The sequence below is a fragment of the Pecten maximus genome, chromosome 1 (genome assembly GCF_902652985.1).
Source record: "Pecten maximus chromosome 1, xPecMax1.1, whole genome shotgun sequence".
Taxonomy (NCBI): Eukaryota; Metazoa; Mollusca; class Bivalvia; order Pectinida; family Pectinidae; genus Pecten; species Pecten maximus.
In genome coordinates this window covers 14,877,146-14,890,785 of record NC_047015.1, presented here as the reverse complement: position 1 = coordinate 14,890,785, position 13,640 = coordinate 14,877,146, and the positions used below count along the sequence as shown (strand labels likewise).

Below are 13,640 nucleotides of genomic sequence, written 5' to 3'. Positions count from 1 at the left end.
TGTTACGGTACAGTGTAGGTGTTGTCTCGGATATGTGTCATCTTTTGTTACGGTACAGTGTAGGTATTGTCTCGGATATGTATCATCTTTTGTTACGGTACAGTGTAGGTATTGTCTCGGATATGTATCATCTTTTGTTACGGTACAGTGTAGGTGTTGTCTCGGATATGTATCATCTTTTGTTATGGTACAGTGTAGGTATTGTCTCGGATATGTATCATCTTTTGTTACGGTACAGTGTAGGTATTGTCTCGGATATGTGTCATCTTTTGTTACGGTACAGTGTAGGTATTGTCTCGGATATGTGTCATCTTTTGTTACGGTACAGTGTAGGTGTTGTCTCGGATATGTGTCATCTTTTGTTACGGTACAGTGTAGGTGTTGTCTCGGATATGTGTCATCTTTTGTTACGGTACAGTGTAGGTATTGTCTCGGATATGTATCATCTTTTGTTACGGTACAGTGTAGGTATTGTCTCGGATATGTATCATCTTTTGTTATGGTACAGTGTAGGTATTGTCTCGGATATCTGTCATCTTTTGTTATAGTACAGTGTAGGTGTTGTCTCGGATATGTGTCATCTTTTGTTATAGTACAGTGTAGGTGTTGTCTCGGATATGTATCATGTTTTGTTATAGTACAGTGTAGGTATTGTCTCGGATATGTGTCATCTTTTGTTACGGTACAGTGTAGGTATTGTCTCGGATATGTGCCATCTTTTGTTATAGTACAGTGTAGGTGTTGTCTCGGATATGTGTCATCTTTTGTTATAGTACAGTGTAGGTGTTGTCTCGGATATGTATCATCTTTTGTTACGGTACAGTGTAGGTATTGTCTCGGATATGTGTCATCTTTTGTTACGGTACAGTGTAGGTATTGTCTCGGATATGTGTCATCTTTTGTTATAGTACAGTGTAGGTGTTGTCTCGGATATGTGTCATCTTTTGTTACGGTACAGTGTAGGTGTTGTCTCGGATATGTATCATCTTTTGTTATAGTACAGAGTAGGTGTTGTCTCGGATATGTGTCATCTTTTGTTACGGTACAGTGTAGGTATTGTCTCGGATATGTGTCATCTTTTGTTACGGTACAGTGTAGGTATTGTCTCGGATATGTGTCATCTTTTGTTACGGTACAGTGTAGGTGTTGTCTCGGATATGTGTCATCTTTTGTTACGGTACAGTGTAGGTGTTGTCTCGGATATGTGTCATCTTTTGTTACGGTACAGTGTAGGTATTGTCTCGGATATGTATCATCTTTTGTTACGGTACAGTGTAGGTATTGTCTCGGATATGTATCATCTTTTGTTACGGTACAGTGTAGGTGTTGTCTCGGATATGTGTCATCTTTTGTTATAGTACAGTGTAGGTGTTGTCTCGGATATGTACCATCTTTTTTTATAGTACAGTGTAGGTATTGTCTCGGATATGTATCATCTTTTGTTACGGTACAGTGTAGGTGTTGTCTCGGATATGTGTCATCTTTTGTTACGGTACAGTGTAGGTGTTGTCTCGGATATGTGTCATCTTTTGTTATAGTACAGTGTAGGTGTTGTCTCGGATATGTATCATCTTTTGTTATGGTACAGTGTAGGTATTGTCTCGGATATCTGTCATCTTCTGTTATGGTACAGTGTAGGTGTTGTCTCGGATATGTACCATCTTTTGTTAGAGTACAGTGTAGGTATTGTCTCGGATATGTGTCATCTTTTGTTATAGTACAGTGTAGGTATTGTCTCGGATATGTATCATCTTTTGTTATGGTACAGTGTAGGTATTGTCTCGGATATGTATCATCTTTTGTTATGGTACAGTGTAGGTATTGTCTCGGATATGTATCATCTTTTGTTATGGTACAGTGTAGGTATTGTTCCTGATGTTTTCAACTTTTGTCACTACATTGTCATCGTACATAGTATCGTTCTGTCAACTCACGTGTCCTCACTTTATCATTGTCCTGTTATCGTAAACATCATCACTTTTCCATTGTCCTGTCATCGTACGAATAGCCTTTTGTAATTGTCATCGTATGTGCCCAACTTTTGTCATTGTTCTGTCATCTTTAATGTCATCACCTCTACCAGTATTTTCTCATTGTACAAATGTGCATGGTATCATTTTACCATTGTTCTGCCATCATATATGTCTTTAGTAAGTAAATCATAGCATAATCGTTAAGAAACCTGCATGTGTAATCATCCTTTTCCTAATTTAACATGGTTTTTCCGTAGATGGTGCCGACTGGACGTGACCAGGTATAAACATGATACGTATTCATTATACATTATACATACATTATACATACATTATACATTATACATACATTATACATACATTATACATTATACATACATTATACATACATTATACATTATACATACATTATACATACATTATACATTATACATTATACATTATACATACATTATACATACATTATACATTACATTATACATTATACATTATACATACATTATACATACATTATACATTATACATACATTATACATTATACATTATACATTATACATACATTATACATACATTATACATTATACATTACATTATACATTATACATACATTATACATTATACATTATACATACATTATACATACATTATACATTATACATTATACATACATTATACATACATTATACATACATTATACATAATACATTATACATACATTATACATTATACATACATTATACATACATTATACATTATACATTATACATACATTATACATTATACAAGCATAACCTTCCTATTAGCTCGATATTTGGTTTTACTAACCTGTAAAAATATATATCAACCGATGTATTTAAGTAAGTCATAATCAATTTATTTTTAGAAGCAACCAATCATCCAGCATTTTGTATCATTTCTTGTTTTGTTTGTTTATTTATTTTTTTTTTTTTTTTGCACGGCCGTTCAATGTGACATTTTTATCGGAATTTGCGACAAAATGTTAGCCAATCAGAAAGTGTGAAACATATATTTTTGTCAGTATGTATCAATGCGCCAAAAACCGTCACGAGGTGGGTGAACAATTCGGTATATAACACAGCACAAATTCCCAACCCACTGTCCACTTACATAGGCTGGCAATTAGTGCAAAGTATCTATGTTATGGCATACATATCTATAAAGTATTGTACCGATATTATAACATCAGTGATGTTTATTGCCATGTTGGCTCGGTCAGGTACCTACCTTGTAGTTTATTATAGGCCGTACTATTGAAGTTTTTCTTAAACACACATTGAGGGCTCACTGCAATTATAAAATGGTTTGTTGTTAAGAAAAGGAGCCACAATCCGCTGTAGAAATGATGTCACCCTATCAAATTATTCACACATTATAAAAAAACGAGGTCACTCTCTGCAACTATACATTTATGTCAATCATATTCAAGTATGAAGGAGTTTAATATTAATTTTCTTGCAACTATAGACTAGTAACGATATTGTAACTATAGACTAGTACTGGTATTGTCACTATACACTAGTACTGGTATTGTCACTATACACTAGTACTGGTATTGTCACTTTACACTAGTACTGGTATTGTCACTATACACTAGTACTGGTATTGTCACTATACACTATAGTACTGGTATTGTCACTATACACTAGTACTGGTATTGTCACTATACACTAGTACTGGTATTGCCACTATACACTAGTACTGGTATTGTCACTATACACTAGTACTGGTATTGTCACTATACACTAGTACTGGTAGTGTCACTATACACTAGTACTGGTATTGTCACTATACACTATAGTACTGGTATTTTCACTATACACTAGTACTGGTATTTTCACTATACACTAGTACTGGTATTGTCACTATACACTATAGTACTGGTATTGTCACTTACACTAGTACTGGTATTGTCACTGTACACTAGTACTGGTATTGTCACTATACACTAGTACTGGTATTGTCACTATACACTAGTACTGGTATTGTCACTATATACTAGTACTGGTATTGTCACTATACACTAGTACTGGTATTGTCACTATACACTAGAACTGGTAGTGTCACTATACACTAGTACTGGTATTGTCACTATACACTAGTACTGGTATTGTCACTATACACTATAGTACTGGTATTGTCACTATATACTAGTACTGGTATAGTCACTATACACTAGTACTGGTATTGTCACTATATACTAGTACTGGTATAGTCACTATACACTAGTACTGGTATTGTCACTATACACTAGTACTGGTATTGTCACTATATACTAGTACTGGTATAGTCACTATATACTAGTACTGGTATTGTCACTATACACTAGTACTGGTATTGTCACTATACACTAGTACTGGTATTGTCACTATACACTAGTACTGGTATTGTCACTATACACTAGTACTGGTATTGTCACTATACACTAGTACTGGTATTGTCACTATACACTAGTACTGGTATTGTCACTATACACTAGTACTGGTATTGTCACTATACACTAGTACTGGTATTGTCACTATACACTAGTAACGATATTGTAACTATAGACTAGTACTGGTATTGTCACTATACACTAATACTATTATTGTCACTATACACTAGCACTGGTATTGTCACTATACACTAGTACTGGTATTGTCACTATACACTAGTACTGGTATTATCACTATACACTAGTACTGGTATTGTCACTATACACTAGTACTGGTATTGTCACTATACACTATAGTACTGGTATTGTCACTATACACTATAGTACTGTTATTGTCACTATACACTAGTACTGGTATAGTCACTATACACTAGTATACTGGTATTGTCACTATACACTAGTACTGGTATTGTCACTATACACTAGTACTGGTATTGTCACTATACACTATAGTACTGGTATTGTCACTATACACTAGTACTGGTATTGTCACTATACACTAGTACTGGTATTGTCACTATACACTAGTAGTAGTATTGTCACTATACACTAGTACTGGTATTGTCACTATACACTATAGTACTGGAATTGTCACTATACACTAGTAGTAGTATTGTCACTATACACTAGTACTGGTATAGTCACTATACACTAGTACTGGTATTGTCACTATACACTAGTACTGGTATTGTCACTATACACTAGTATTGGTATTGTCACTATAAACTAGTACTGGTATTGTCACTATACACTAGTACTGGTAGTGTCACTATACACTAGTACTGGTATTGTCACTATACACTAGTACTGGTATTGTCACTATACACTAGTACTGGTATTGTCACTATACACTAGTACTGGTATTGTCACTATACACTAGTATACTGGTATTGTCACTATACACTAGTACTGGTAGTGTCACTATACACTAGTACTGGTATTGCCACTATACACTAGTATTGGTATTGTCACTATACACTAGTACTGGTATTGTCACTATACACTAGTACTGGTATTGTCACTATACACTAGTACTGGTATTGTCACTATACACTAGTACTGGTATTGTCACTATACACTAGTACTGGTATTGTCACTATACACTAGTACTGGTATTGTCACTATACACTAGTATACTGGTATTGTCACTATACACTAGTAGTAGTATTGTCACTATACACTAGTACTGGTATTGTCACTATACACTATAGTACTGGTATTGTCACTATACACTAGTACTGGTATAGTCACTATACACTAGTACTGGTATAGTCACTATACACTAGTACTGGTATTGTCACTATACACTAGTACTGGTATTGTCACTATACACTAGTATTGGTATTGTCACTATAAACTAGTACTGGTATTGTCACTATACACTAGTTCTGGTAGTGTCACTATACACTAGTACTGGTATTGTCACTATACACTAGTACTGGTATTGTCACTATACACTAGTACTGGTATTGTCACTATACACTAGTATACTGGTATTGTCACTATACACTAGTACTGGTATTGTCACTATACACTAGTACTCGTATTGTCACTATACACTAGTATACTGGTATTGTCACTATACACTAGTACTGGTATTGTCACTATACACTAGTATTGGTATTGTCACTATAAACTAGTACTGGCATTGTCACTATACACTAGTACTGGTATTGTCACTATACACTAGTACTGGTATTGTCACTATACACTAGTACTGGTATTGTCACTATACACTAGTACTGGTATTGTCACTATACACTAGTATACTGGTATTGTCACTATACACTAGTACTGGTATTGTCACTATACACTAGTACTGGTAGTGTCACTATACACTAGTACTGGTATAGTCACTATACACTAGTATACTGGTATTGTCACTATACACTAGTACTGGTATAGTCACTATACACTAGTACTGGTATTGTCACTATACACTAGTACTGGTATTGTCACTATACACTATAGTACTGGTATTGTCACTATACAATATAGTACTGGTATTGTCACTATACACTAGTACTGGTATTGTCACTTTACACTAGTACTGGTATTGTCACTATACACTAGTACTGGTATTGTCACTATACACTAGTACTGGTAGTGTCACTATACACTAGTACTGGTATTGTCACTATACACTAGTACTGGTATTTTCACTATACACTAGTACTGGTATTTTCACTATACACTAGTACTGGTATTGTCACTATACACTATAGTACTGGTATTGTCACTTTACACTAGTACTGGTATTGTCACTGTACACTAGTACTGGTATTGTCACTATACACTATAGTACTGGTATTGTCACTATACACTAGTACTGGTATTGTCACTATATACTAGTACTGGTATTGTCACTGTACACTAGTACTGGTATTGTCACTATACACTAGAACTGGTAGTGTCACTATATACTAGTACTGGTATTGTCACTATACACTAGTACTGGTATTGTCACTATACACTAGTACTGGTATTGTCACTATACACTATAGTACTGGTATTGTCACTTTACACTAGTACTGGTACTGTCACTATACACTAGTACTGGTATTGTCACTATACACTAGTACTGGTATTGTCACTGTACACTAGTACTGGTATTGTCACTATACACTAGTACTGGTATTGTCACTATACACTATAGTACTGGTATTGTCACTATATACTAGTACTGGTATAGTCACTATACACTAGTACTGGTATTGTCACTATATACTAGTACTGGTATAGTCACTATACACTAGTACTGGTATTGTCACTATACACTAGTACTGGTATTGTCACTATATACTAGTACTGGTATAGTCACTATATACTAGTACTGGTATTGTCACTATACACTAGTACTGGTATTGTCACTATACACTAGTACTGGTATTGTCACTATATACTAGTACTGGTATAGTCACTATACACTAGTACTGGTATTGTCACTATACACTAGTACTGGTATTGTCACTGTACACTAGTACTGGTATTGTCACTATACACTATAGTACTGGTGTTGTCACTATACACTAGTACTGGTATTGTCACTATACACTAGTAACGATATTGTAACTATAGACTAGAACTGGTATTGTCACTATACACTAATACTATTATTGTCACTATACACTAGCACTGGTATTGTCACTATACACTAGTACTGGTATTGTCACTATACACTAGTACTGGTATTATCACTATACACTAGTACTGGTATTGTCACTATACACTAGTAGTGGTATTGTCACTATACACTATAGTACTGGTATTGTCACTATACACTATAGTACTGTTATTGTCACTATACACTAGTACTGGTATAGTCACTATACACTAGTATACTGGTATTGTCACTATACACTAGTACTGGTATTGTCACTATACACTAGTACTGGTATTGTCACTATACACTATAGTACTGGTATTGTCACTATACACTAGTACTGGTATTGTCACTATACACTAGTACTGGTATTGTCACTATACACTAGTACTAGTATTGTCACTATACACTAGTACTGGTATTGTCACTATACACTATAGTACTGGAATTGTCACTATACACTAGTAGTAGTATTGTCACTATACACTAGTACTGGTATAGTCACTATACACTAGTACTGGTATTGTCACTATACACTAGTACTGGTATTGTCACTATACACTAGTATTGGTATTGTCACTATAAACTAGTACTGGTATTGTCACTATACACTAGTTCTGGTAGTGTCACTATACACTAGTACTGGTATTGTCACTATACACTAGTACTGGTATTGTCACTATACACTAGTACTGGAATTGTCACTATACACTAGTACTGGTATTGTCACTATACACTAGTATACTGGTATTGTCACTATACACTAGTACTGGTAGTGTCACTATACACTAGTACTGGTATTGCCACTATACACTAGTATTGGTATTGTCACTATAAACTAGTACTGGTATTGTCACTATACACTAGTACTGGTATTGTCACTATACACTAGTACTGGTATTGTCACTATACACTAGTACTGGTATTGTCACTATACACTAGTACTGGTATTGTCACTATACACTAGTACTGGTATTGTCACTATACACTAATATACTGGTATTGTCACTATACACTAGTAGTAGTATTGTCACTATACACTAGTACTGGTATTGTCACTATACACTATAGTACTGGTATTGTCACTATACACTAGTACTGGTATAGTCACTATACACTAGTACTGGTATAGTCACTATACACTAGTACTGGTATTGTCACTATACACTATAGTACTGGTATTGTCACTATACACTATAGTACTGTTATTGTCACTATACACTAGTACTGGTATTGTCACTATACACTAGTACTGGAATTGTCACTATACACTAGTACTGGTATTGTCACTATACACTAGTATACTGGTATTGTCACTATACACTAGTACTGGTAGTGTCACTATACACTAGTACTGGTATTGCCACTATACACTAGTATTGGTATTGTCACTATAAACTAGTACTGGTATTGTCACTATACACTAGTACTGGTATTGTCACTATACACTAGTACTGGTATTGTCACTATACACTAGTACTGGTATTGTCACTATACACTAGTACTGGTATTGTCACTATACACTAGTACTGGTATTGTCACTATACACTAGTATACTGGTATTGTCACTATACACTAGTAGTAGTATTGTCACTATACACTAGTACTGGTATTGTCACTATACACTATAGTACTGGTATTGTCACTATACACTAGTACTGGTATAGTCACTATACACTAGTACTGGTATAGTCACTATACACTAGTACTGGTATTGTCACTATACACTAGTACTGGTATTGTCACTATACACTAGTATTGGTATTGTCACTATAAACTAGTACTGGTATTGTCACTATACACTAGTTCTGGTAGTGTCACTATACACTAGTACTGGTATTGTCACTATACACTAGTACTGGTATTGTCACTATACACTAGTACTGGTATTGTCACTATACACTAGTATACTGGTATTGTCACTATACACTAGTACTGGTAGTGTCACTATACACTAGTACTGGTATTGTCACTATACACTAGTATTGGTATTGTCACTATAAATTAGTACTGGTATTGTCACTATACACTAGTACTGGTATTGTCACTATACACTAGTACTGGTATTGTCACTATACACTAGTACTGGTATTGTCACTATACACTAGTACTGGTATTGTCACTATACACTAGTATACTGGTATTGTCACTATACACTAGTATTGGTATTGTCACTATACACTAGTACTCGTATTGTCACTATACACTAGTACTGGTATTGTCACTATACACTAGTACTGGTATTGTCACTATACACTAGTACTGGTATTGTCACTATACACTAGTACTGGTATTGTCACTATACACTAGTATACTGGTATTGTCACTATACACTAGTACTGGTATAGTCACTATACACTAGTACTGGTATTGTCACTATACACTAGTACTGGTATTGTCACTATACACTATAGTACTGGTATTGTCACTATACAATATAGTACTGGTATTGTCACTATACACTAGTACTGGTAGTGTCACTATACACTAGTACTGGTATTGTCACTATACACTAGTATTGGTATTGTCACTATAAACTAGTACTGGTATTGTCACTATACACTAGTACTGGTATTGTCACTATACACTAGTACTGGTATTGTCACTATACACTAGTACTGGTATTGTCACTATACACTAGTACTGGTAGTGTCACTATACACTAGTACTGGTATTGTCACTATACACTAGTATACTGGTATTGTCACTATACACTAGTACTGGTAGTGTCACTATACACTAGTACTGGTATTGTCACTATACACTAGTACTGGTATTGTCACTATACACTATAGTACTAGTATTGTCACTATACACTAGTACTGGTAGTGTCACTATACACTAGTACTGGTAGTGTCACTATACATTAGTACTGGTATTGTCACTATATACTAGTACTGGTATTGTCACTATACACTATTACTGGTGTTGTCACTATATACTAGTACTGGTATTGTCACTATACATTAGTACTGGTATTGTCACTATATACCAGTACTGGTATTGTCACTATACACTAGTACTGGTATTGTCACTATATACCAGTACTGGTATTGTCACTATACACTAGTACTGGTATTGTCACTATACACTAGTACTGGTATTGTCACTATACACTAGTATACTGGTATTGTCACTATATACTATAGTACTGGTATTGTCACTATACACTAGTACTGGTATTGTCACTATACACTAGTACTGGTATTGTCACTATACACTATAGTACTGGTATTGTCACTATACACTAGTAGTGGTATTGTCACTATACACTAGTACTAGTATTGTCACTATACACTATTACTGGTATTGTCACTATATACTAGTACTGGTATTGTCACTATACATTAGTACTGGTATTGTCACTATATACCAGTACTGGTATTGTCACTATACACTAGTACTGGCATTGTCACTATATACCAGTACTGGTATTGTCACTATACACTAGTACTGGTATTGTCACTATACACTAGTACTGGTATTGTCACTATACACTAGTATACTGGTATTGTCACTATATACTATAGTACTGGTATTGTCACTATACACTAGTACTGGTATTGTCACTATACACTAGTACTGGTATTGTCACTATACACTATAGTACTGGTAGTGTCACTATACACTAGTACTGGTATTGTCACTATACACTAGTACTGGTATTGTCACTATACACTATAGTACTAGTATTGTCACTATACACTAGTACTGGTATTGTCACTATACACTAGTACTAGTATTGTCACTATACACTAGTACTGGTATTGTCACTGTACACTATAGTACTAGTATTGTCACTATACACTAGTACTGGTAGTGTCACTATACACTAGTACTGGTAGTGTCACTATACACTAGTACTGGTAGTGTCACTATACACTAGTACTGGTATTGTCACTATACACTAGTACTGGTAGTGTCACTATACACTAGTACTGGTATTGTCACTATACACTAGTACTAGTATTGTCACTATACACTAGTATACTGGTATTGTCACTATACACTAGTACTGGTAGTGTCACTATACACTAGTACTGGTATTGTCACTATACACTATAGTACTAGTATTGTCACTATACACTAGTACTGGTAGTGTCACTATACACTAGTACTGGTAGTGTCACTATACATTAGTACTGGTATTGTCACTATATACTAGTACTGGTATTGTCACTATACACTAGTACTGGTAGTGTCACTATACACTAGTATACTGGTATTGTCACTATACACTGTTACTGGTATTGCCACTATACACTAGTACTGGTATTGTCACTATACACTAGTACTGGTATTGTCACTATACACTAGTAGTAGTATTGTCACTATACACTAGTACTGGTATTGTCACTATACACTATAGTACTGGTATTGTCACTATACACTAGTACTGGTATAGTCACTATACACTAGTATACTGGTATTGTCACTATACACTAGTACTGGTATTGTCACTATACACTAGTAACGATATTGTAACTATACACTATAGTACTGATATTGTCACTATACACTAGTACTGGTATTGTCACTATACACTATAGTACTGGTATTGTCACTATACACTAGTACTGGTATTGTCACTATACACTAGTACTGGTATTGTCACTATACGCTAGTACTGGTATTGTCATTATACGCTAGTACTGGTATTGTCACTATATACTAGTACTGGTATTGTCACTATACACTAGTACTGGTATTGTCACTATATACTAGTACTGGTATTGTCGCTATACACTATAGTACTGATATCGTCAATTTATCAATAGCCCTCCATCTCTGGGTTGCGAGTTCGAAATCCACGTGGGAAAGTTGCCTAGTACTGATGGTAGGTCGGTGGTTTTTCTCCCGGTACTCCGGCTTTCCTCTACCTTTAAAACCAGGCACGTCCTTAAATTACCCTGACTGTGTATAGTACGTTAAATAAAATAAACCAAAAGGACCCGTGATCTGGTGCATAATTAGTTTATACACCCCAATGTGATTCAGGACCCTGTGATCTGGTATATAGTTTGTACACCCCAATGTGATTCAGGACCCTGTGATCTGGTATATAGTTTGTACACTCCAATGTGATTCAGGACCCTGTGATCTGGTATAAACAGGGAAATGTGATCAGCAATGACGTGTTTCCGGATGTCCGATACATGCCTGTAGCTTACTTACCGTACAACACATGTACTGTACTCGAGTCGATCGACACACAGTCAATATGACCTGCTCTGCCTGTACATTTTACAGTCTTGCTTAACTCAGCTATCAGATCAATGTGAAAATACATGTTTAACTACATTTTGAGGTTGTCGTTACCTGCGAATGCGTGTGTTGTGATGCACGTGAGCTGCACGAGGAATGACAGGCTCAATAGAGCTAAATGCTCCTTTCTTCTAGCCATGGCTCGTCATTTCAGAGGAAATGCCCTGGAACAGTAACAGAGAAATAATTCCGACCGCGTGTGTATTGTCAGAGTTGGCAGTGTTATCACGGTAAAGTCCAGTGGAATTCCTCTGTACCACTGTGCATATTGTCTTCACTACGGAAATAGAATGTAAACTCCAAACATAATTTCCTGAAACAACTTTCGTTTCGCCTATAAGAAGGTTACCGCTATGTGGAACTGTTCATTATATTACGCACACAAAATTTATACGTGACATTTCGCATACAAACAACATTACACGGTGGCTCAAGTAAGCCCCATCGTCAGATAACCAAGGTTGATTGCACTACGCTGCACTACGTTTATCAATAATTATGATAGATGTAACAAAGTTTATAGGGCGTTAAAACGTGGAGATACGACGGTGTAGAAACAAACGTTAACGAGTCCTAAAAAACATTAACACTACACGGAATCCTAACAAATCTTAACACATACAAACAACACTACACGGAATCCTAACAAACCTTAACACATACAAACAACACTACAGGGAATCCTAACAAACCTTAACACATACAAACAACACAACACGGAATCCTAACAAACCTTCACACATACAAACAACACTACACGGAATCCTAACAAACCTTAACACATACAAACAACACTACACGGAGTCCTAACAAACCTTAACACATACAAACAACACTACACGGAGTC

General features: G+C 35.5%; 1 protein-coding gene across 3 annotated transcripts in view; it reads right to left on the bottom strand.

Annotated features, from left to right (window-relative positions):
- Nucleotides 1-13,640, bottom strand: part of LOC117325764 (hemicentin-1-like) — a 45,323-nt gene that overhangs the window by 17,214 nt on the left and 14,469 nt on the right. For all 3 annotated transcript variants that reach the window (XM_033882210.1, XM_033882219.1, XM_033882227.1), the window contains exons 2-3: nt 12,848-12,957; nt 3,219-3,278 (exon numbers count right to left, since the gene is read on the bottom strand). In XM_033882210.1, coding sequence (XP_033738101.1) covers nt 3,219-3,278; nt 12,848-12,932 — 145 coding nt within the window. In that variant the 5' untranslated portion in view covers nt 12,933-12,957. The remainder of the gene's footprint in view (nt 1-3,218; nt 3,279-12,847; nt 12,958-13,640) is intronic.